This window comes from Eulemur rufifrons, chromosome 8 (assembly GCF_041146395.1).
Source record: "Eulemur rufifrons isolate Redbay chromosome 8, OSU_ERuf_1, whole genome shotgun sequence".
Lineage (NCBI taxonomy): Eukaryota > Metazoa > Chordata > Mammalia > Primates > Lemuridae > Eulemur > Eulemur rufifrons.
The window spans coordinates 67596488-67624284 of NC_090990.1; the positions used below are offsets into that span (position 1 = coordinate 67596488).

The 27797-nt window shown below is 32.9% G+C and overlaps 1 protein-coding gene across 2 annotated transcripts in view; it reads right to left on the minus strand.

Annotated features, from left to right (window-relative positions):
• The window catches only part of COL24A1 (collagen type XXIV alpha 1 chain), a 331682-nt gene that overhangs the window by 217096 nt on the left and 86789 nt on the right, over positions 1–27797 (minus strand). For both annotated transcript variants that reach the window (XM_069478155.1, XM_069478156.1), the window contains exons 12-19: positions 26427–26471; positions 14027–14080; positions 11836–11880; positions 7042–7095; positions 6921–6965; positions 6614–6667; positions 5991–6044; positions 1658–1711 (exon numbers count right to left, since the gene is read on the minus strand). In XM_069478155.1, coding sequence (XP_069334256.1) covers positions 1658–1711; positions 5991–6044; positions 6614–6667; positions 6921–6965; positions 7042–7095; positions 11836–11880; positions 14027–14080; positions 26427–26471 — 405 coding nt within the window. The remainder of the gene's footprint in view (positions 1–1657; positions 1712–5990; positions 6045–6613; positions 6668–6920; positions 6966–7041; positions 7096–11835; positions 11881–14026; positions 14081–26426; positions 26472–27797) is intronic.

The window sequence follows — 27797 nt, forward strand, 5'->3', positions numbered from 1 at the left end:
TGTTACATCATATATGGTTGCCTATGTACTGTATTTTTATGATCAAGAAAAAGTGATAATCTTTGGATTAGGCTTCATTTCTCAAAACAATCTTGCACCAGTTCTTGAGATAGTACAAGTTACATCTTTAGCCCCATGAAAAAATTTAATACAAGTGAAGAGGAAAATGGGAATAGTCTGACAAGGTTGGGCTCAGGACTTTGTATCAGTAGTATCAAAGATAATGAAATAATGTTTTGAATGTTGATGGCAAATTATAAAATTTCAAAGAAAATACAGAAAAAAAGAAATATCTTTGGAAGATCAAGTAGTAAGTGAAAATATTGCTCATGTATCCTTTAACCAAGCTTTATGAGACAGAAGAAAATGACCCCAAACCATACTGATAGCAAGGAAGCAACACAGTCCTTCCTAGGGCAAACACCATCTGTCACTGCATTTGTAACAGGACAATTCACAGTCATAAAAATAGCCTTTAAGCAAAATGAAAGTTAAATTATAGTCTATATCCTCAGTATGAGAAGACAGGTAAGTACTATTCATTCCAGGAAAGTTTTCATTAACAATGATTAAAATAAAGAATGCAGGCTCATATAAAGAGATAACCTTATATTAATCTGAAGTTTTAATCACTCACAACACTTTCCTTCTTACAATGATGACATCAATATACTACATTTTACTTCCTATTAGCTATTATAAAACTAAGTACAATGTAGTTTTGTACAGTTTTGAACTATCAATATCTAATGTGTTTTTAAATTAGACAATAAGGAAGAGTAGGCATTTGCTGAAGAAATCAGTCAACCTTAAAAGACAGCTGTGGAGTCAGAAGTAGCTCTTACGCTTTACAAAGAGGAGAAAGCATCAGTACGATACTATTCCTAGAAACTCTGCCTACTGCTCTGAGACTATGGAGACTTTATTGCTCTGATTTATTTATTCTGAAGCCAAATTCATTTTCTCAGCTTTACTGTTGCATCTAAGACTCTGAATTAGAGGTCTATGTATATTTATATGTGTGTGTGTCTAAAAATACACACACACATGCATATATTTTTGTTACATATTTCTGAAACTAGAGTGACCTTCAGAACCTTCATCTCCATGTAGTATATCTTTGATTCATAATATGATTAAAAAAATCCCAAATGTTTCATCTCAGAAGCTTATGGTCTATGTCAACTTTCAGAAAAAAAAGCCACTTTATATTAAGCATTAAGCTAAAGTCAAAGTTTTCCAGAATATACAAACAAATTTGATATATGTACTACATACTTAATTGTATTTATTCTAGAACACTGTATGAGATCCAAGTGATATATATGAATATAGCAAGAATTAGAAGCATTTTGCATTAACAATTCAGTGGTGTTTACATCCTGAAAGTTGATTTGTGTGTTCTTAACAGTGGTTATACAGAACACACAAATCAACTTGATATAATCAGGGTCAAATGTGACTAATACCTTTTTCTGTTTCCTTAGGATCACTGTTGCGTACCTCTTGACATAATGGAAAATTTAGTCCAAACTATTTACACAGATATAAACTTTAAAGAGACTCTTAAGCATACTATGTTAAAACACGTTTCAAAAATCAAGTTTAACTTCCACCATTTTGTTTCAAATTTATTATCTTTCCATCAGTATTTTACCTCTGGTCCTGGAGGGCCAGATGGTCCTTGGAGTCCTAGGTCACCTGTTTGGCCCTAAAATGGAAGAGAAGAATCAAAGTATAAACATTAACTTAATAAATACAATTAAAAGAGGAAACAGGCATATGGTAAGCAAATAGCACTCATTACATTATATCAAAAAAAGTTCTAATGACTTTTCAGGGATTTAATTAGTAACCATCATTACTGCAAAACTAATTTAAATAAAATGTTTATAGATTTAATATATATTTATTCTTAAGTGTTAGAGATATAAACAAATTAATGAGGTAAGTGCTCAAGTCAAGCAAAAAAGTGTATGTGTGTGGGCATGTGTGTGTGTGTTTCCCAGAGGTAAGACAATAAAGCTTGACTCAACAAAGTAAGGAACTCCAGATGAGGAACTGCTTTTATAAATAACCAGAGTCCTAGGACTGTCTCTGAAAATTCCTCTCCCCTTTGATACTGTAAGTGGCCTGGATTAGTAATTAAGACTAACCTGGATTGAAATCCTTGTTGCTCAATCTCTCTAAACCCCAGTTTTCTCATCAATAAAATAGTAACAATAACAGTACTAACATTCTCAAAGAGTCATTGCAAGGATTAAATGAGACAATATATGTAAAGTGCTAAGCACAGTGACTAGCACATGAAGTACTTATTAAATGCCAACTACTTTTACAATTATTAATCCTTCTTTTCCATATTCTTACTCCTCTTCTGGCTGATACCTATTAATAGAATTCCTAGATTGTTTTGATCCTTTAATTGAAGTTTAGAGGTTTCAGTTTCAGTATTTCTGAAGCCAGTTTCTGACATTCATATTAAAGATGTGAAAACAGGGCCAGAGAAGAAAGTGAGAGGAGAGAGAAGTGGGTATAAAGCCTGAAACTAGAGAAGGCTGGCGATGCTCTCAGGAGATGAAAGTACGGAATAGGGAAGAACAGTAGAATATAGACACCCATTTTCATAAGAATAACTATCAAGTTCATTATTTCTGTCATGTTAAGTTTCTAGGCCTCAGAATACACAAAATTTCAAGATATAATATAGAATTATTTTCCAAGAACTAAAGCACAGTTTTCCACATGCATCGAATCCATGCTCAGTGCTTGAGGTATCTGGACATAAAACAGGATACAATATAACTACCGCAATCAGATCTATAGAAAGGTAATGAAATATTATGCAAAGGCTCATTTAAGTTTCCATTTCCAAATAAACAATGACAAAATCTGAGATCCATCAGAATCAATATGTAAGAGAGCCTTAAGTTCTTAAAATGACAAGCACCTCTCTTAAAGAGATAGAGATGGGGTTTTCACTGAGGCCCTCTAGTGGCAAAATCCAGCTAAGAAGCTAAATTTTCAAACAAGAAAAAACTGCGTACCCTAGGGCTTTATTTTCAGAAAAACTGGTTGACAACCAGATATTTAAAAACATAAATTGTGGAATAACTTCATTTGTTCTTTAAAATAATTCTTCATTTTACAAAACTTCAACTGCAAGTGTCTTGTGAATGACAAAATTCCTTTATAAAACTGAGTTCTCAAGTGACCTTTAGAGAATTGAGTAATATTAAGTAAACCTTGATAAATGACAAAAACTTCTAGTTAAAATATGGAAAGAGCATAAGAATTGTCTCAAGAAAAGAGTTTTACTAGTCACTTCGTAGTGGTAATTTTCTCTATATTTTGAATACTTGCAGAGCAAAAGCTTCCCTATTCCAGAATTGTAAAAATGTTCCAGATCAGGACATTCTTTCTTATATCTTGAAAATATTCTTTCACGTTACAAATTAGATCTGTTTGGAAACAATATCTGTAACAGCAATATCTTAAATGACAGAAAATCAAAAATAGGATCTATAAAATAGGAAAGACATTCTTGGTATTCTTTCCATGATAGTAAACAAATGTTTTAGGTAGGCAGTAACTTGTACAATTGAGTGTGATAGTTTGTTTCTTAATATGATAATTGATTCTGCATAAGCAACTTTTCAGCAAACAGGTGTCTCCTTCCAATAACTAGGAAAGGTTTCCAGGTCAAATATCTATAATTTTTTCTATTAATAAGATAAAACAAGTAATAAAGAAGTGAGAGACTAACGACAAGGAAGGCCATCCCACCAATATTAATTCATGAGTTGCTATCCTATTTTCAACCTAAAGTGTATATTTTTCAAAGGTTTGATAAAATAAACAATAATCAATTATCTCCCTGCCAAAGTAATCCCTGTTGACATTATTTTTTTTTATTAGAATAGTACAGAAATAGTAAAAAATGAGCAAGTAAAAGCCTCACTCTCACCATCTCTTGCTCCCTGCCCTAAAAGAACCCTATTAGCATTTCTTGCAGTTTCTTTCTGGAAAAAAAGGTTTTAAGATAATGTGTTAAAGGTGAAATGGGTTCTCTGTCTCTTCTTTAGTTCAGACTAGCAAAATATTGATATGCACTATTACTAAAAGAGAAAAATATCACAGTCACAGGGCTAATAAGGAACCTTAAACATGATATAGTCTGCCTTTAATTTGAAACATGAGAAACTAGATACCATCGTGGTTAAATACCCACAGTCACAGCAGGTTAAGTGTCAAAGCTAAGACTTGAATCCAAGTCTCTGTCTCTCAGAGCAGTGATTTTTTTCCTCCCATAAACATGTTATCAATATACATTGAATCAAAGAGTAAGGAACATTAAAATGATTAGCCTTGTGTAAGTATATTTGACTCTAGCTTTTTCAAGAAATTAATTGTGAAGCGTAAGAGAATAATAGTCATATCATTTACTTGTTAGTATTGGCTTTAGATAATGTGTTGTATCATTTCCTCTTATATCAAAGGTTTAGAAAACTGTCACATTAGAAAAAAAATGAAGATGTAAAAAGTTAGAGTCTTATTTTGCCAATCACTGCAGATATCAGAGGTCCCTGTCATATGGTTTAGAATCATCCTTGAAAAACAGAAGCTATTTTTTAGCTTCATGACCTAATCTCATGACCCTATTTATGCACTTTGAGGTTTCTAAGATTCAACTCAAGGGTACAAGTCTGGGTACATGCCTGACTGGGTTCACTGCTATAAGTCCAGGGCAAAAAACTAGTAAAAGCAAAGGTCACCACTAACATTTCATCAACCAGATACCAAAAATTATTCTACAGTTTAAATAATTCCTGAGAGATGTACATAAAATGCTGTCACTGTTAGAAGTCACAAAGAATGGGGTACATAAAGTTCTGTGACTTAACACTGCTTCCTGAGGTGCAAAATTAAACAATCCAGAGATGGGAGAGTGGAGTTAGAAGGAACATGATAAACTTCTCAGGAAAACAGCACTCTTGTTTTTAAATGTACATCTTAATGTTACATTAACACATTATAATCACCTTTATCTAATTTTTATACCTATAATCATCTTCACTTTCTTAGAGTTGTAATGAATATTAAAACCCTAAAACAATCTTAAAATATTAAACCCTAAAACAGTATGACTTAGTGGGAAAGAGCACGGGCTCTGACATACCTGATTGCCTAGGTTTTCCTAGATGGCCAGCTACTAACTATGGGGCCTAGAGCAAATTATCTAACACTCTGTGTCTCAATTTCCTTAATATATACAATAGGAATAATAATAGTAGCAACTTCATACAATTGTTGTGAGGATTATATTAGATCCATAGTCCTTAAAATACTGCCTAGAACTTTGTAAATACTCAGTAAATGTTAGTTATAATAATTATTATGATTTTTAATATTCAGAGATATATTTTGACTCATGTTTTAATCATTTTCTTTAAGTGATATTAATTATTAAGTAATTTTACATTTATAATTTGTTGGATTTTATGTTAACTATGATATAAAGTTTCTTCTTCTTTCATCTAATAGATGCCTAAGGGTTAGAAAAAAGACAAGGAATTAGAATATTTGAGCCCACAATAGAGTGTGACATGCTATGATTTTTTCAGAATGTTTCCTTAATAAAACTGATATTTGAAAAAGTCAAAATATTATTTAAGATGCTTTATATTTTTGTCTTAAAAGCCCATTGTTTAATTTAAATACTGTCTATAATAGAGCATCCAGAGGAATAACATAACTAAGCTCTTTAGACCTCACTGAAACTTGGTGTTGGCTAGGGATTAGACGTAAGGAAGGTACAATAGTCTATGGAATGTGAACTAAATCATTAAGGGATTAGCTATATTCTAAAACTGAAGAGAGAAAATACAAGACCAGTAGGCTTATATCCTATATACATCAATAATATCAAGACTCATGCCATGGCCTGCATTCTAATAATCATAAAGAACAAAGCAAAAGTTCAAACCTACTGAAGGTCCTGGCTTTCCTCTCATCCCTGGTGGTCCTGACAAACCAACAGCACCCTAAAAGAAGAGAATAGTAGAGGGAAGAGAAAGTTAATACATCACAAAAGGCAGACATACCTCTATTTACAAAGTACTAAAAAAAAATTCATGGAGGTATACTAAAAAAATTGAGAAAAATTTGTTTTAAACAAAAACTCAAAACCATATTGATAATGTATCCTAACAAAATACATAGATAAAATAATGAGCACTCCTCTCTTTTGAATTTATACTTTTTCATATTTACATAAAATTAATAGTAAAAATGTGGCCAGGTGCAGTGGCTCACATTTGTAATCCTAGCACTTTGGGAGGCCAAGGCAGGAAGATTGGTTAAGGCCAGGAGTTTGAGACCAGCCCGAGCAAGAGCGAGACCTGATCTCTAAAAAAATGTAGAAAAATTAGCCAGGCGTGATGGCGCACAACTGTAGTCCCAGCTACTTGGGAGGCTGAGGCAGCAGGATCACATGAGCCCCAGAGTTTGAGGTTACAGTGAGCTACGATGATGTCACAGCACTCTAGACTGGGAGACAGAGCAAGACTCTGTCTAAAAAAAAAAAAGGAAAAAATAATAGTAAAAATGTTACCTTGTCTCCAGGATACCCTGGTTCTCCCGGCTCTCCTGCAATGCCTTGTTCACCCTAGAAAGCACAATTTCATACAAAGACACTTAAGCATCACAAATGTGGCAATATCATAAGAAAGCAAATGTTAATTATAGAAGCATAATTTCTCTATTTTTCCTACTTCTGAGAGAAATTAATATAATGGATAGTACAAATTAGACCCCATAAATAAAAATATAATATTTTATAAGTTGTGTTGACCCAAAAGAAAGAAAAAGACAAATGTCATTAGAAATTATCTTTATGATAATGTTAATATTTAAATCACCTTATCACCTTTGATTCCAGGTAGTCCCTTATTCCCTGAAAGGCCCTAAAAGAAAAGGTGATATTTTGTGACATCACAGGGAAATTTAAGAGAAATGCCCATTATATAAATTGAACCATACCATTGGGCCAGGAATTCCAGAAGGTCCAATTGGTCCCACAGACCCAACACTGCCCTGAAAACAATAAGAAAGGCATCACTAAGCATTTACTAGGATTAGAAAGAGAATGTGACAGAATTAATTAAGAAACGAATGAACCCAAAACAGTCATCTCATTAAGCTCCCACACATGCCTTGTTCTTCAACAACTTCTTTTCCTCTCCACATTTATAAATCATACCAACCTTTCAAGCTTTAGTGAAGTCCATCCCCTTTCCTGAAACCTTCTCATACTGGTCTAGTCCACAAGGATTCTTTCCTCCTTTGAACTCCTATAATACTGCCCATGACTTTCATCCTATAGCATTTCTCCAACTAGATAACATCTTAAATATTTTACTGCCATGTTCCCAGGAAGTATTCAATAAATACTTTATTTGACTGTCTTAGATATTTATTTTATTCATTTATTCAGCAAATATTTATTGAGCAGTTGCTATGTGCCAGGCATTCCAATGATTTGATTTTATGATTTGAAATTTGCAGAATAAGAAAATTTACCATAATTTCAGGGATAAACTGAGTATTAAACAAAAGGCTCTACTTTTCTGAGATTATCTAATTTATTCATTATTTAATACTTACTAGGCATAATATCTACCAGACACTGTAGTGTTGAAGAAGAAAAGATATAAAGGACGTAGTCTCTAATGTCAAGGTTCTCAATTTAATGCTCCAAGTCCTCAAAAACATAACTACCACTGTTGGTCTCCTGCAAGCAAGAGACTTAGGAAAACTCTTTTAATAGGTAATTTTAGAAGACAAAGGAAAATAGCACCAATAAGTATAGTCTAAAGAAAAATTTGAAGAAAACATGGCATCCCTTGAAGGTTTGGGATCAGTGATAATTTCTGTGTCACTGAGGCCTTCAGTGTCCTTTCTCTCACTACCTCTCTATGCCTGGCTTCCGTATCATTCTTCATCCTAGAACAAGTTGATTCAAACTTCTCTTGTATCATTTTCAAATGTTAGGGAATTTTTAAAGTTGTATTTGTGAAATGCTGAAAATGTTGCCCCTGTTAGTTAGACTCCATATTTCTCAGGATAGCATCCCAGGCCCTCTCTACCTCGGGCTTCCACCAATCCTTCCAGGCTCCTCATCTTCCATGTGTCTTCCCACCCCTATCCCATCCCTTCTCCCTCCCCCAAATCCTACATTCTAGCCACAACGACTGTTTTCCACGCTCTCCCTTACCACACACTCAGAGCCTTTGAAGATATGGTTACCAGTACTGGAATGTCCTTCTACTACACTACTTAGTGCACTGAACTATACTTTTTTTCTGTCTTCCTAGTCTGTGCACATTGTGAGAGCAGAAGCATGTTTCATTCAATTTTTATTTCTCAGGTCCAATATAGTAACTAGTACATAAGAGTTTTGAAATAAAGTGTAGAATGAACACTGAAGGAATTAATTAACTTAAAAATAAAATTTTAAACAGTGATTTCTACAGCTCTATCTCCCAATAAACAGCATTTCTAATAGTCTACATTTACATAATACAAATTTCAGAATGGAAAATATGACATCTTTACTTTTGGGTGAGTCTTAAAGTCTGTGAAATACAACTAAGATAAATCATTTCCAACATCTTTAATCATGAAATACATGAGACTGTTAGAGGCAAAGGGTAATACTTTCCCACTTAATAGATATGCAACATGAATACATCATTGCTTATAATTTCAAATTCTGTCAATAGGAAAAAGTTATTCTGATGGTTACCATGGCTAGTTTATTCAAAGTTCATAGCTTTAAAACTTATGATAGGTTCAAAAAATACAATAAACATCTCTGTCTGGAAATTTTGTAAAAATAATCCATGTATATATGGAAAGAAATATGTTACAAACAAAAAAATCTTTCTTTGTGTCCTGTTGTTTTTCTCCCTGAACAATGTCATAGTCTTAACTTTTTTTTTCAGTGAATATATTACTGCATTTAATCTTGCGTCTTCACATGAATGTACTTTGTATGCACAATATCCTATTTTACATTTTAGTGACTCTAAAAGGGAAATCACAAAATAGTATTAGGAGATATAAAAAAACATGTATTTCATAAAGGACTTAACAAAACAGAGAATTATAAAGTAAAAATTGAATAACATGGAATAAAAATTTCCAAGAAACACCAAGCTTTTTGTGGCACGTAACAAGTTGAGTTGAAATCCTAGTCCTGAGAAACTAGAGCTTTCTGGGAGCAATCCATGGTAGCTTAAAAGCAATTTTCAGTTCTACATAGGTAACCTGAAAGTCCCTCAGCATTCCCTACCTACAACATTCATCTCCCATGAGAAGGTGGAATGGACAGAAGAAGTATTTCCATGCATGGGCGTTAAGGGTATCTGGGATATAGCACTAGAGGCAGAAGAGCATCCCACACAGCTATAAATTATAGAGAACTTTTGAGTTAAAGTCAGAGCTATAAAAAATAGAGAACTTTTGAATTAAAGTCAAAGAAATAGACCCAAGGGATACATTCTTTATATTAAAAACAGCAGCCACTGGCCAATTAATGAGTTCATGTGAACATATTGTGTATATTATGGAAAGGACTGTGAGTTCCACACTGGGCTTTTCAACCATACCCACCATTCTCATGGGCGATAATCACTATCATTAGTGTCACTAAGAAAGCAAATTACAATAACAACCAACTGCATGGGAAAAATAATTTAGATAAAGCAATAGCATCTCTTGTCAGAAACCATACTTCCTGGAAGGGAGCACCTGAGAAAAAAAGCAGAGGCTGCTGCTGTGGGCAAGCAGACAACTGTCTCCTATGGAATATAAAGGTTCTTCATAATCCTTCCCAGTTACTTCCAAACCTCACTTCCATTCTGCTCTCAACGCCCCATACTTCCTAGGTACAATCCCATTACTTCTCTTTCCATTTCCCAAACATTCATTTTTTCCCCAGTCTTCTGTGTATTTGAACACATCATTCTTCTGCCCAAAGAATCCCATTCCCTTTTCCACCCCACCCCACTCATATATAATCTTCAAGACAAAGTTTAAAAAATATCTTCTTTGTGAAGTCTACTCTGACTTTTGAGATAACACAAATTGCTCCTCTCTCAGTGATACTACATTTAGTTTATTATAGCAGTAATCACAATATATGACATTGCTTATTTTTCCTTCTATGCCATTAGACTGTAATGTTGCCAAAATAGGAATCTTAACTTGGTTATATTTTTAGGCCTAGCATCTAGTTCAGATATATAGTAGGTGCTCACAGTGTTTTAATTTTAAAAAGTAATGAATGTAAAATGGAAGTAATAATACCTGTTCAATCTATTTTACAACTCATTGAGGAACAAATTATATATATATATATATATATATATATATATATATAACTACTTTGAAAAGTATAAAGTATTCTATATCAATGTAGAAGAGATGAGGATGACAAAGATGATTGTCAGTATCATTAGTCAATTAGTCATTTCTTTTTCTGTAGAACCTCTTCTCATCGACTGAAGGGTGAGCAGACAAAGAGAAAGGATAGAAAACCCCAGTTATTTTTCTTGAGTTATTTTTACTGAACACTATCATGTGCCAGGCACTGTGTCTTTGTGCCTAAGTTGAAAGATGAATGAGAGTTAATTAAGCAGAAAAACAGAGGGAGAGTGTTTCAAGTAGACAAAGTGCAAAGGCCTTGGAGTAGGGATGCTGCATGGCATCCTAGAATGAACAGCTTTGCTAGTGCACAGAGCATATCCTCAAGATGCAGATAAGAATGAAACCAAAGTTAGACATCATCTTGGGCCACATCAAAATTTTGCTCTTAAACTTAAGAGTAACAACAGAGGCTTTTAAGCTAATAAACTCAATGCCAATAAATTAAATGAAGAATGTATGAAGAGCATCTTTGGAGTTTAACTCCCTTCACCTACTTCCTTTCTCTACCCATTGATTGGCTACTTATCTACAGCCTTAACTCTATTCTAAGTTTGGAGGAAAAAAACAAAGAAAAACTGGTCCATTGTGTTCCATCTTCATTTAGAGCTTCTTATAAAAGACTAAAAAATCTCTTAAGGTAGATAATATATATTTTAAGGTAGTGTAAGTTTTAAGGAGGTAGTATAACACAACTTTGGACTCTGGATTTAGATCACAGGGCTTCAAATCTGGGCTCAAAAACTTAATTAAACTGTGCTTTGCCTACTTCAGAAACTCCAATGAAACTCAGAGTAGAATTCACTGTATAAAAACTTATTAGGTGGACAAATATTACAGTCATTTGTATTTTTAGTATAATAATAAATTAGCTATTAAACTGTTTAATGGCATCGGTGAAGTCTAGCTCCTTTGTTCATCCTAACCATTTATTCAATTTTATTCTATAGACAAAAGTCTACAGTTGCCCTACGTTTCTGTTTAGGTTTGTCTCTCCAGACTAGATGGTATGGAAGATTATCTCAAAGGAAAGAAATGGCTGTTCTATGTTTTATGCTTTTGCGGAAACTTAGTCTTGATTAAGTATCTATTGCTGACACAGGTATAAGTAATACATACATATAAGTCTATAGAAATATGTTATTTTAGCTTATCATAAAATAGAATTAATTTTTTGATACATACTTCTAATCTAATTTTCACATCTAGTTGAAAAATACATTTAATCAAGGTTGATATCCAACAATGACACTAAAACTTCTCATTTTCCTAAGTTTTTAAAATACATCTAACAATATAAATTACACAAAATTTATTTTTTAAATGATGAGATTTAGTGATACTCACTCTAAGCCCAGGAAACCCCGGAGGACCAATGCCACCTACAAGTCCCTATTGTAAAAGAAATGTGCAAAATTTGTTAAATATAATTCCCAATTACTAAGGGTATTTTTTGAAAACGAAGACAAACATTTCTAGGAAAGAATACATCAAAATTTACCCTCTGCTACAGCTAACTTCTGAAACTTCCCTACTCTTATACATCTTCCTGAGAAATGTAAATCTGTGGTGGCAATTTATATTCTTCAAAAGTGCTCCATGCTTTTGAATCCTAGGACTACTACCTAGCCTAGGAGATAGAATTCTCTATGCCTTCTATAAATTTAATCAGGGAAGTAAATCCCATCAGCAATCAACATTATGGATAGAACTAGCCTATATATTGTATGAAAAGTCTGATGGTCAGCATATAGGATTAGAAAAAATATTTTTAGATGGTTTAAAACACTATCAACTCTTTTCAAGTACATATTTAAATCCTCTAAGCTTCATTTTTCTAATTTATAAAACAGGAATACTAATATCTGTTTTCATTGTTGTAAAGGCCATAATGGGGGAAGGTGGGGGATGGGTGAAGACCTATCTAACGGGTACAATGAACACTATCTGGGTGACAGGCACACTTATAACCCTGACTCAAGCATTATAAAAGTGATACATGTAACCAAAAATATTTGTACCCCCATAATAATCTGAAATAAAAAAAGATCATAATAAAAATTTTCATATGTATAAAAGGGATTGAAAACTTTTTATAAAGCACCATACAAATGTAAGAAATTATCATTGTTAAATTATTTATATAAATAGCATATTTTTTTAATTATCAATATTCATTTTTCCAGCTGGTTTATGATCAGTCTTTTGAATTCATTGCCATTATATTAATACTTTATAGTCTTTAAAATGTTAATTCCTAATTCACTCCATGTCAGTGTCACATGTGGCACAAGGAACATAAACAGTACACCCCCACTATTTTTGCATTTCAAGTTCTATTTTGAAATAAAGGCATATATAGGGAATTATAAACCAATAAACTAAAAATAGCCAGTTTACTCTTGCATTTTGAAGGTTTTACAGACTCAAAATGCTTTTCAAGAAGCATTATATTTTAAATGAAGAACAGATTTCAAAAAGAGAACTTTAAATAATGTAGGAGTCTAACTCTAGGAGACTTTATGTATATGTAACTGACAAAAAAAAAATTAAATAAGATAGCTTTACACTAGGTACTCAAGTACACAAATGATACTTAAAAAAAAACCTAAATAATGCTTACTTTATTATGCTTGATATGGTAAGCTCCTCAGAATCATGGGTAAGAAAAAGATGGTAAACATTCTACTTACAGCATTATTCAAGTTTTTAACAACTCATTTATAAGAAAATCAGTTCTATTCCTCTCTTACCTACCATGCCTTATAACAAATAAAACCTTGGCTAAATTTGCTGAATTAGCTAATATAGTTATAGTTTGGAAAGAGAAGTAAAACATAAACTATTTCCAACTCTTTATGTTAATGATTTACATATGTCTAAATATAGGAACTATTCCTAAGTTAGGCTACAAGGTTTTTATGGTTGATTCTAATGAACTTTAAAATCTTATGAAAAGAAAATGTGTATGACATAGATTGGGGGATAGCTATTGGATGCTTTTGAGGGCAAAAAGTGAAGCTATATCCACCTATTGTCAAAACATAGCAACCCATCATCATTCTTTGGTAATATAATTATACTACTAATTTTAGAACAGTAACTCTTCCTCAATCTGAATATCGACATTTGGATAATCCCAAAGTAGAAAACTTCTCTATAAAACACTAAGAAGGTAGATCTATGACAGGTCTGAGTTTAAAAGAGTGACCACTAGTGCACAATGTTTACATGAGGCTTATCAGAACCTTCATGTATAAAAGTCAATATTGTGATCACATATTTTTAATATTTTACTTACACAGTCACACTTAACATGGTCAAATAATTTTAATGATTGTCTGTCATGACAAAGTTTATCTAAAGCACTTTTGACTTATTTCCTATGTTGAAAAATCACAAATTGGAGTATGCAGAGTGGTAAGGAAACTGGCCAATAGTGCTTACTCAAAAATATGATAATGAGGATGGTGAGTGCAATTGCTATGGAGGATGAATGATGTTAGAAGGCAAGACTGGACCATCATAATGTACTCACAGGACTACCATCAAGACCAGCTGGGCCTCTGTCTCCAAAGTCACCTGGAAAACCCTGGCACAGGGAAAGAGGAAGAATGCCGTTAAAGCCAACATATATAAAGAATTCATTTTTTTGCTATATTTTCTAATAAAAAAATTAGTAATAGAAAATATTTATTTCCTAGCCCCTAAACTATAATGCAACAAATACTTGCACTTTTTGCAGAACACTTCATTGATTTTAACTACAGTATTTCTAAATTTTATAAAAATTATTTTACATGTCACATAATATATACAGAAAGCTAAGCTGGAGAAGAAATTCGTTTATCATTATATAGAAAATCACTGAATGAGAGGGAACATAACCACGATTTCTGGCTGACCAGTCTCAAGTTATCTCTGCTCTTTTACACTGTTCCTATATCCACACACCACAGAGAATAAAATAGCTAATATTCTTAAGCACTTACCATATGCTAAGGATTTCATGTGCATAATTATATATACAGACTTCATTTCATCTTCACAAGTCTAGTCATTGGGTACTAATATCTTCATGTTGCAGTTGAGAACATTAAAGCACAGAGAGGGCAAGTCATTTGCATAAGGTTAGACCACTAGAGATGAGTAAGACTGAGATTTGAATGGAGGCAGTCTGATTCTAGAGCCCATGCTCTTTCTACCATGCTATACTGAATACTTTAAATCATCATTCCAAGATATAACATGTAAAACAAAAAGCTCTTTAAGTACAATTTTCTCAGAGAAAGGTATAATACACATAAATACTACAAACACAAAATGTGGTGAAAATTAAAGTGTCCTAAATGCCTGCTGAGAATTCTACACTGTAAGACTATGAAGGATAGCAAAGTAACAAACTTTCTTATTATAAAATAACTCAATACTCAACTACTCTTACATTAAATACTAAAGTTTTCTCTAAAGATCATTCCTCAACTTTAAAGCTCACTTTTAAAAGGCTATTTATAAAATACTTTATAAGACATACAATTGTAAACATTTTCATAGTATTCATTTATAAAAATTCATAAGAATAACAAAATAAAAGTATATCATTAGATTATCATAATCGCTTTAGGCAAGCCAGTATTAAATATTACATATTTAACAGATTACCAAAAATCACTGGATTACCAGTACAAATAAGAATGGGTTAAATTTAAAAGATAGTTAAAGAATGGCAAAAAATGTATGATGTTTCTAATTACAAAAATGGAAAAAAGGTATAATGTTTCTAAAACATAGTTAACTCATACTAGAAGCATAGTTTCTTTTATTCTGTAATCAGAGGATAATGTAAAAACCATCTGTGTAGTCAAACATCTTGTAGCCATACCTCCTTCAAAGTCAGTTGAAATTCAAGTAGGAACCTGCTTCCTTGGAAGTCAAATTCTGTTGTCAACTAGCTTATAAATCCACAATACATCATTTTATTCAGTATGACCTAATATGGATATTTGAAAGTATTTATGATGCACAGGTAATGGAAAAAGAAGAGGAAAAATGCTGTAATAAATCTGAAACATTAGAGATGATTGATTTTTTAGATAGATCCTAAGTAGGTTTTCCAGAAACCTCAGTGAAATAATAAAGAATGGGGGACACATTGCATGATTCCATTAATGTGAAATATCCAGAATAGGCAAATGCACAGACATATGAAGTAGATTAGTGGTTGCCTAGGGCTGGTGATGTGGGGGAGAAATGGAGAATGACTGACTGCTGGTGAGTATGGGATTTCTTTTCAGGGCGATGAAAATGTTCTAAAATTAGATAGTATGATGGCTATAGAACTCTGAATATATGAAAACCCACCAAATTATACACTTTAAAGGGGTGAATTTTATGGTATGTGAATTATATTTTAATAAATTTCCTAAAAAAGAAATTATTAATCATTGTGAACAAGGAACAGGATTGCTGAAAATATCCTTAGGGATTCACTTAGGATTCCTAGCGGATATGTTATTTGGGACTTAATTCCACCTCCCCAAGCCACCCTAAGCGGGTGGGAGGAGCTGCTCACCAGCTCAGCTTCCCACAAAATTAGTGATTTCTCCCCACCTGAGAGAGGGAAGAGAGGAAAGAACTGTGATCAATTCTTCACTTATCACAAAACCTGTACTTTCTACAACCAGCATAAAAACAATAAAATATCTGTTAATTTCAACTTCCTGTTCTTCTGGTAGTTCAACAACATGTATAAGTATTAGCTGTTCATCTTGACTTTGCCCCTGAAATAATTTAGTTAAGCTGAGTAATACCTACTTTTAAAATTTTTATGTATTGTTTCTCCTCTCATTTTACTACCTATTAAACATTTAATTTTAAATTCTCTGTGCTAAAGGTAATTTATTTTATTTTTATCTTTCTTCCATGTTGATCATTGTATTATTGATTTTTGAAGTAATTTCTACTAAATCTAAACACTTTTTATTATTTAAGCCATAGAAAGCATCATTTTATTGGGCTATATATTAGACATATAATACTTTCTTTTAAAGAACATTATGCCAATGTTTTATATTGTTGAATATTTCATTGTTTGCTTGCTGTTTATTTGGTTGTTTCAGTTCTAGTAACCACATGCATACTGTGTTTTGTTTTTTTTTAAATACAGATAAGGTACCATATTCTTTTAATCATGAACCTATAGCCACATAGCTTCCTGTCTGCAAAATGATCTTCAAGATTGATTGTGAAATATGGAACAGTATTGACAAACTACTTTGCCTTTGATCTTAGAATATAAAAGACAATTTCCACAGTTTCTTTCTCCACCTGAAAGAATTTGTGCAAAATGAAATACTATACTTTGTCATATTTTCCTAGTAGAAAATTATAATCATAAATTTAAATCACATTGTGCTTTCCCAAAAATACCTTCACACTACCAAATGATGTAATGGCCATTTTCCAGGATTATCATCCAGTAGAGACAGGAAAGATCCAGAGTCTTTGCCTTGCTTTGCCCAATTTGCCAATCTCATGAATGTACTCTTCATCTTCTAATGGGTATTTCAGAGTTGCACTGTTGCTTCTACACTGTATATAGTTCTCTTTTTCATATTGAGATCATTTTGATCAGTCATAAAATGTTATGTTATAAAGAATGGTGTTTCAGGGGTTTTATCTAATCTCTTGCAGTTATGAATAATTTTCTTGCTCATGTCCACTGAGCAGTGGGGTGGATAGACTTTAAGATAATCTCTAATGATTCCCACCTGCTGTTTGTTCACCCTTTTGTATGATATCCTCCCACTGAGTATGGGTAGTATTGCTTCATCTAACACATAGCAAAGGTGATGGGACGCCACTGCTATGATTATGTTACACTACATAAGATTCTGTCTTAGCAGCCTTGAACTGGGAGGTTCCCTTGTGAGTTTGATAAAGTAAGCAGCTTTGTTGGAGAAGTCAACATGGTAAGAAACTGTGGGTGACCTCTGGGAACTATGGCTATTCTATTGGACCTGAGGATAGTCTATAGTCAAGAGTCAGCAAAAATACAGGGCCCTTAGTTCTACAACCTCAAGATAATAAATTCTTCCCACGACCTGAGTAAGTCTAGAACTAAACTTTTCCCCAGTCAAGCCTCCAGATGATAATGCAGCCCAGCTGACACTTTGATTGTAGCCTTATGACCTGAGCAGAAGACTTAGGTAAGTAATACCTGGATCCCTGACCATGAACCTGTGAGATAATAAATGGGTGTTGTTTTAATCTGCTAAGTTTGTGGTATTTGTTTTGTAGCAACACAAATAGAAAAGTAATTTGATAATTAAATCTTCTTTAAATAGAAAATGAATAAGGTCTTATTTGCAATTTTTACTGTAGGTAATGCTCAATATAAGTCTACTGCCATGGTTCTAGTTTTTAAAAATTTAAGTAGATCACCTCTTTGAAGATTTTCTAAGGCTACCTATTTTCTATTGCAAATTATAATTAATAATAAAATTAAATATATCCAAATTTTGTATTTATTTTTTTAAAAATTTAACTTAATCTTATTAAATATCTGTATTTTTAAAAACTTTTTCATTCTAGTATTTTATGTCCATCTAGGGGTCAATATAAAAAATTTTTATCATGTTTCATGAATTTTGTGTCTATACCCATGTAAATGTAAATCTAATAATAATAAAACCATAAATAAGAAAAAAAGAAGAGCCAAAAATAGAAGCTGTGAAACAATATTTCATCATTCAAGACCTTATTACATTCATACTGAGAAAAAAATTAGATAATTTATCTTTCCTCCTACCTAAGTGCTTCTATTCGCCTGCTCAAATCCTCAACACATTCTTAAAGTTTCTGTCTCCAGTGTCAGCAATGGTACTACCTACAAACCTTCATGGCATTCAGACATGAAGATACAGGCAAGAGATGTGCAGAAGAATTTCTCTGAGGCCTAAACATTATTAAGCTCTGGTAGCCAGCGTCAATGTGGACCCCAGTAATCCTTGCTTGCTAGTATTCATGCTCTTGTGTAGTCCCCTTCCATCATGAATTTTAGCTGCCTACATGACCAAAAGAATATAGAAGTGACAATGTGTGATTTCTGAGGCTAGATCATGAAAGACACTACAGCTTCCATCTGACTTTTATGGACCACTCACTCTGGGGGAAGCCAAAGCCATGTTTTGAAGACACTCAAGCAACGCTGTGGAGAGGTCCCCATGAGGAGGAACTGAGGTCCCCCACTCAACAACTAGCACGAACTCGGCCATTCAGTTAAGTAAGCCACCTTAAATGCAGATCCTCCACCTCCAGTCAAGCCTTCAGATGACTATAGCCCTAGCCAAAATCTGGGCCATAACCTCAAGAGTAACAGAACTACCCAACTAACCCACTACCAAATTCCTGACCCACAGAAACTATAAAAAATAATATATATTATTGTTTTAAACCACAAACTTGGAATAATTTGTCCTATAGCAATAGATAACTAATACAGAGTAACAGGAGTGGATGTCTAGGATTATAAGGCATGAAATGTCAGTGCTAAGTGCTGGATCCTGAGTGACAGAGACACTCAAGTGTTTTTTAAAACATTTATAGTATTTGTTTGTGATACGCAGGGCCCTCTGAAGTGCACTCCCCAGAGCAAGTTTCTCTCTTGCCTGGGTCTAATGATGTTACTGTTATCAAACATGGCAGTCATCAAACACTAAGACCAAAAGACATAAATTACTTCAGGGTGGGGCAAGGGCAATATATGTAACCTAAACATTTTGAAATTAAAATAAAAAAGGCAAACAGCAGCCCCCCCAAAAGACATATATTAGACTTAATATGCCCGAATACACAGTGATATTAATAGTTTAGATCACTCATAGATACCATATTTGTTAGTATATTTAGATATCTTTAAACAATGGAAAACTTCTTGTTTAGGGTATCTAGCAAAAGGATTACTTTCCTAGCTCTACAAAGAAATTACAAAAATAACATTCATAAAATAATTAGGAAAATACAAGGACCAAAATGACCATAAAATGGTTACAGTGACTATATTTACAGAATTTTTAAAAATACGGGCTGGTGCAGTGGCTCATACCTTTAATCCTAACACTTCTGGAGGTAAGGCAGGAGGATGACCTGAGCCCAGGAGTTCAGGACCAGCCTGAGCAACATAGTGAGATCCTATCTCTATAAAACATAGAAAAAATTAGCCAGGCATGGTGGCACATGCCTGAAGTCCTAGCTGCTTGGGAGGCTGAGGCAGGAAGATCACTTGAGACCAGGACTTTGAGGTTGCAGTGAGCTATGATGACACCACTGCACTCTAGCCCAGGTAACAGAGCGAGACCTTGTCGCAAAAAAAAAAAAAAAAAGAATTTAAAAAAATAAAAGCAATACAAAAAGTCTTCTGGATAATGTATTTTGTTCTTTCTATGGCAAGGTTTAGAAACAACATATTCAATGTAAAGTAGAGATAAAAAATTATCATAGAAGGTTTGATATATGCTAAATAGGCATTACTGATGACAGAAATAAATATTTTTCCAAAACTAAGCATTGAACATGTAAGATCAGACAAACTTTTGTAGGATTAGAAACACTACAATAAACCCTATAAGTTACTCCTACACAATCTACACATGAATACACATTACTAGGAAATACTGATATTTTAAAAATCCTTCAAAAATGAAACAAGATCATTGTCGGAAAAGGCTAGACTGTGAAGTACTCTGTGTTGACCCAGTCTCTGTGCCCTTCTTTTCCTCACAGCTAGGACAATTTTATCTACACTCCAAGGGTCAACCCATCCTCATAGTTTAGATTTATTCTAAGCTTCAGGAGAAATGTGAGTAGTTCTAGCCCAAATCTTGGAGATTTAGCATCAAGGCAGGCTTAGTGCTAAGCTGGGCCCCAGTTCTAAGATTCAAGTGCCTGTCTTATTCTTAAAGACTGGTTACCACCTGCTACCCCAGTTCTGAGAATTGAAGTATGACCCTTTTTGGTGTCTAAAGACCAGATATGGTACACAACATCATGTTCTATCCCTCAGTGATAAGGGTCCCACCTTATTCTTGCCAATTTCCCTCACAGAGACTATAGTACCCAAACCTAAGCCAGGCCTAACTGCCAAATATGTGCTCACACTTCTGAGTACATATATTCTAAGCTTCTGATTTTGATAACCTACAAGGCTTTCTGGGTTTCCCCTTATGTTACCCACAATGAAAATAATTGGCTGCCCAAGTTTCTAGCCACTGGTGTCACATCTCTATGAAATCATGCTCTGCCTAGACTTCCTTCAAATCATCAGATGTAGTTCACTGTGCGTCCCTTTTAATGCCTGTCCCAACCTTTGGGTGGGGTTAATTGAAATTCCTTGAATCTTCCAGGAATCTTGACATACTATAGACACATATAGCTACTACAGACTATGCCCAGTAAAGTAGAATTCAGAAAATACATTTTTCCTGAAAGAAGCAGACTCACTTAAAAATTAATGACAATTTTTCACAATCCTCTAGCAACAGTAGCACTTTCTTTATGATTTAATTAACTGCACCCTTTTCCTAAAACAAAGAAAACACTCCCACTAAATTCTCCATGAAATCTTTGTATCTGAGACACTACTATGCAATATGTATTTAAGACTGTCGCGGGCTAAGGCAAAAAACTAATAACAGATGTCAAACAGAAGAATTTATACTCTGAAATTCTAACACTGGAATTAGAAGCCAAAATACAGTTTACTTGAAATAAACTATTTTAACAGAAAGATATATGGGAAAAGAGGAGGAGGCACTCCTTTCTATAGTTAGAAAAGTAAACATCTCTCTGAAGCCTGGGTGCCTGAAGGGTGTTATTTTGCCCACCATTCTGAGGCTGTGATATTTTTATCTTCATAGGAAGAAAACTGAGTACAGTTTTGCTCTTTGTCACACTTTAAATGTATTGTGATTTAATTATTTATAATCTATTCCTATCAGGTCTGAGGAAACTCCTTGAACAGTTTTGTAGGTGTTGTTGAGAGTACATCTCCAATTTCATGTTTATCTTCTATCCTGGCAAGTTAGTTCTGGCATAAATTTTTTAGGTCTGTGGAGCCATATAAATTTGCCTGGCCAACTTAGTACAACAAAGAGACCGATTAAATCAAGCTGGCAGCCCTGTAAAATCTTTTTTAAAGCAACTATAGCATTTCTTGACTACAGCACCACAGAATGAAGTTTGAAAACCTTACACTAAAAAGGAAGCTACTTGAAATCAGGTATAAGAAATCTGAAGTTATCAAATACATATAAATCCTCGCTCCCTGTCTCCCCTATTTTTTAAAGCAGGATTCTTCTTTTCTATTATGAATCATAGGATGGTTTTATGCTTTTAAAGAGTCTGGCTCACATCTAATATGTTCCAAGAAGCTTTCAAATAAATACAGTCAAGCATGTCAAATAGAACAGTAGTTCTTGGTGTTTAAAGATTCCTGACCAATAAAGACTGGTTTCTATCTGAGATCTCTAAAGAATGAACTTTAGTTGAACTCAAATATCCACAGATAGAGAGCAAAAGAATGGATCAATAATAGCCTCTTGGGCTTCTCCACCTTCAAAGGTTAGTTTTATTGAAGGCACCTACAGCCCTAAGGGTGCCTTTTAATATTAATTGGCAGTAAGGATTTTGATCCAATTATGACACGTAGGGAGTACAGAAGGGAAGTAGAGGGAGAGGTAAGAGCTACAATAGCTTGATATTCAAAAGCATGAGTACACACATAAATTGACTAATTTGTAACTGTGATTACACAAGGTCTTTAAAAATAATTGGCATGAATAGTAAGTATCTTATTCTAAGACCCTGAAATCAAGAACAGCTTATAATACAAGGAAGAAAAAAGTATCTCAAATGCCAACAATCTAAGACCAAGGAACAAATGAATTTAATATAACTATTTTTTTATAATCTTTGATCCTAAAATATACCAAACTCCCAACCCCCATAATATTCTGAAATTAAAAAAATATATATATACCAAACTCCTAACAAAAACAGTTCTACTTCAAATCAATGGTCCTGGTTGAACAACAAACAAAACCACTGTGTTACAAATATCAACATAATTGGTAAACACTGAATAAACACAATGTTTTATTTTGGGAAAAAAGAGCGTTGGGAGAAGTAAGATTTAAATGGAAATAACTTTTAACACAGACATCAAATTTGAAAATACCAATATGATGCTAAATAATAAATAATCACTTCTTTCTAAAAAATAATTACCTCTTGAATAACCAAAATAATCTCATTTTAAAATATGTTCATTTCAATAGCATTCATATAATATTTAAACTGTCTAGAAGTACCTCTTACTTGTAAGTCTATAATTTCATTTAAAAAAAAAACATAGACACCACTAAGTTTGTTCACAACAACTTAATTCCATGTTTAGTGTTTTCGCAGGGAATAAGTGATCATTTGGTCAGTATTATGAGCATGTGATTTATACCAACATCTTCCCAAATCTAAGATTAGTAATGTTACTAACTCATCAGACCATTTTGGATAAGACTTTTACTCCTTTACATTTTTGTGCTATACGTATAAATGATATGATACCAATTAATATTTTTGCAAACTATTCATATCAAACATGGAGCTTAAGTATACACCTGGGAACCTAACTCAGTAGTCCAAAAAAAACTTATCCTGATTTACTATTTAGAAAGACCTGAACTCAGATTTTTGAAGATTTGCATGTCTATTACTTTCACTATATTGACTGTCAGAGTATTTCATATCATACATAAGGAAAGTGAAGTAATTTATTTTACCAATTTCTGGCCTTAATTTCAGAGACTTTAAAAATCTAAGCATAAATTGTTACAGAAAACACGCAGATTTCTCTAAGAACAATTACTACTGTTCTGTAAATTGTATGTCTTAAGTATTTAAAATGGAATCATTCTCTATGTTCATAAGACTGAGTACTTCTAGCTACTTAAAATTTGAGGAAACAAGTTCATTTAAAACCCATAATGATTACTTTAAAATAATTAAGCAGGAATGACAGTTGTAATAAAGTACATCTTCTAATATTATTCTACTAATGATAGTACATGAAATAATATGGGATCTACACAGTAGTACTATAATGAAACATCAACACAAACTTCTAAATAGCTCTTAAACTAGCAGAAAATTGAAAGTAATAGCCTTTGACATATGCATAGCCAAAAGTTTCTTAGATATTGGCATGTTCTGATTTCAGCATTTCCAGGTTTCTATCATATTCTTTCAAATGTATAGGTATCTGCCATCTATTTTATGGTGGCCTGGAATCCTTTAGTTCTGCTTCTATATTTGACAACAGGTGGTACACATAATTTAATAAATTACCAGTAAAACATGGCCAAATTCATATTTCACAACCTAATATTTACTATATCAAAGAGAGTGGAAACATTATCAAAAAGATATTTTCCTCTTACTCAATAAATAACCATGCTTCTCATGAAATTTTAATCAGACAAACTGAAATACAAGAATCCTGAGTTGCATAATATATTTTTAATATTATTTTATTTATAATAAACAGAATAAGGGGAAGAATTTATATATAGAATAACTTTCTGGAACAGTCTCTGAGGTCAGCCTTGCCATAATTTGACTTGTGGCTGTAAATGTATCTTATTCTAAGTACTCGTATTTTCCTTATATATATGGCCAAATCGTTTTGTGGTAAAAGCAAGAAAAAGTACATATAGCATACATGCATATTACAACACCAGAATGATTTTCTTTTATAAACATGATTTATGAAAAATGGAATACATATGTTTTTCAAATATAATTTTTCTAGGGATCCAAATCTATCACATATGCATACATTTTTAAAGCACTAAAACTTTGCAAATTTTATAATGTAAAGGATAGTGCAATCAAAGGGACCAGTAATCATTTCATATACTATTTTTCCATAGTTTTCTTAAATTCCCCTGTTGAATTCAATAAAATAAAATCCTGTTGGATAATTTTATTAATTCCCTATGGAGTAAGAAACCAGAAGTTATCTATAAATTTCTCTGGATAATTTTATAATTCATTATGGAGCAGGAAATCAGAAATTACCTATACATTGCCAAAGCCAAGATCAAGTTAATACCTATATAAAAGCAGCCATATTAATAAATGAAATTGGTGGTTACCTAAGTGATATACAACAGAGACTTTGAGAAAACACTGAATTTGCTCACCAATGTCTAAAATTCCACCATTGCAGATTATTTTATTTTAGGACTCTACCCACTTAAAATAATTACTAAAAGGTAAGGTAGCACTTTAAGCATTGGAAGTAATTTATATATTATTGTAAATGACCTTCTTAGTTCTCTTATTGACAGCATACTTTGACAGGAGGAAGATGGAAAAAGTTAGAAGATACAGAACAGAGAGAACAATTATAAAAAAGATAACCTTCATTGTCTGTCAATTTTGAAAAGGTCCAGATCTGCATATTTAAATTAGAAATTTTATACATAATAAATAGAGAGGTATTTCTGTTGGGGAATGTGTATAAGGGCTGAAACAAAGAAACAGCATACTAATGGATTCAAGTATAATAGAGTATAATTAAACAAAGTGGCATACAAATATTTAGCACAGTGCTTGAGAATAAAAAAATGGTGATGGTAGTTTCCATTCTTATAATTGTTCTAAGACTAGCTTTAAAGTTGAACATAAATGCAGGAAAACAATATTTGGCTTGTTTTGTATTTCTTGACAGTTTGATAAGTTTACCTTAATACATAAAAATCTCTAAAATGAAACAAATAATTTTATCACATTGTGGCTAAATGTCATGTAAAAACAAATCATGCCTCTTCTAAGCAGTGTGAGTATAAGACAGAGAGCAGAAATATCTAAGGAGTAAGGAAATGGATTCTGGATTTAAATTCTGAGTAGCTGTGCTCAATTCTTGATTTTACCACTTACAACTATGATTCTGCACAAGTCTGTTAACATCTCTGAGTCTCATTTTCCACACTTATATACATTTAATGGTGACTTTAATTTCTACTCTAATCTACCTTCAAAGAATATTAGAAAGCTCAATGGATAAAATGTTTTAAAATGATTTGAATATTCTGGTGAGAGCTATTATCCCTTAGCCTTATCATTACAATTTTATTCAGGTATACCACAATTTTAGAAAAGCTGTTATGAAAAACTCAATTTTTCTCCTCATAGACTATAGAACACAGAACAGAATGTCTTACCCTAAAAAGTGTATTTGAACAGTAATAAAAACACAAGTCAAAAGCAGGTGGCAAATTAGTTATACTAACTCTGGCAGGGTAATGTGAGGGTGCTTCTCTGGACCACAGTTCTCTTATTTGTTAAATAATGGGACACTGGATGACATCAAAATTTCCTCCCATCTCTGAAATTATTGCATTACCTAGTAAAATTTATTTTCCTTGATTCTTTAAACTTGAAAATATAAGAATCTATAGCAAGCTAATCTCTGAGCTAACAGCTGAAGCAGGCATTTTAAAAACCTCTAGAATATGAGGTTGAATCTCTATCTGGTCATGTAAGAAAAGGTTGGATAATGCTGCTATTAGTGTTTTAAGTTGTTCATGTATTTCCTGTGACATTTTAGCTCCTTTCAATGAAGAAAAGGGTTTCTTCCACTGGTATAGTAAAAGGGTTAGAAGTGTTAAATTTAGAGTTATTTTTAAATCTAAATTTTCCTTTACATTCTCTCAAGTATTATTTGATATACTGTTCAAGTGGCAAAATTTAAACTCTTTTAAATGGATGAGAACAACAGCAAAAGCAAAAAACACATTAATTTTTAGTAGGTAAGAAATAAACACATAATTAGATTATATTGCTCTAAAATGAACCTCTAAAAACAAGAATTGAGTTACCTGTCTTCCCTTAAGTCCCTTCTTTCCACGGATCCCAGGAATGCCCTAGAATATAGAAAAGTCATAAATATTTATTGAATTAATTAATTAGATACTACAGAGCTTTTTTTCTCAAATATCAATTAATGAAGTATGTCAAAAACAGAAATAAATTGTTTTATAAACTGGTGTGATATTCAGAAAAGCTTCACTATATTAATTTCATTGAAGCAGCCCCTTTCTTTCTTTAAAACAAAATTCTGATTTTATTCAAGTATCCATCCCATCTGTATTTCCATATGGGATCCTGACATTCTCCTGGCAATAGTAGTTTGTCCAATGGTGGGCATATTACCAAAGTTGGCACAACCAGACAAACAGGAGAGTCTTATTTTCTATAGCTAAGGGACAATGCCCTCCTCTCTGTCTGCCTCCTCTCTGTCTCAATGTAAACAAAGGCACATTTGACCTTTGCACCAGCAATCTTGCAATCATATGGGAAACCAGCCTTAGGGTAAATCCAACATCCAGAAAGGCAAACAGGAGGATGATGCTATCACTATGTTCAAAATCATCTTGTACCTTGACCCCACCTAACCTATGGATTTCTTGTCATGTAAGAAGCAGTAGGGTATAGTACTTAAGCACCCAGGCTCTAGAGCCAGAATACCAGTGTCCAAATCCTGGCACTGCTCTTACCACCTGTATATAGTCTAAGACAGGTTACTTTCTCTGTGTGTGCCTCATTTTCTTCATCAATAATGAGAGGAACAGTACCTATCTTACTAGGTTTTGCAGGCATTAGAGGAGGTAATTCATATAAAGCATATATATACACAACACACACAAATATATATGTACATACATAAAACCATTCAAAAAATCATTTGCTATTATCATCATAATCATTAAACATTTCTTTATTTTTAAGCCAGTTTGCACTGGGGTTTTCTGTTACTTGCTGTTTAAAGCATGCTACTTGATATAATCACTTTGAGACTTGTAGATTAAGAAATCTGTCACAACCATATAGATTGGGATTGAAAGTACATACAGATAAATTAGAAAATATCATTGATTGAAATAATCCATTCACTTTCAAGTCAACAGTATTTGAGAACTACTCCTGTCCCTGAATATCAAAAAAGAGTGCATAGGTGAGCAAGAAGACTCATTTCATTCAAGACTTTTATTTATCTTTACATAATATAGCCAACCTTTGTAAAAAACAATAGGGTAATTATTTTCTAAAAGTTCTGTACCTTTCCCTAAATCTCATCTGGAAACCTAAAAATAATGCAGACAGACTTATATAAGTATTTTTCATATGTATGTATATATATGTATATATTTCATATATGTGTGTGTATATATATTTATACACAATATGTA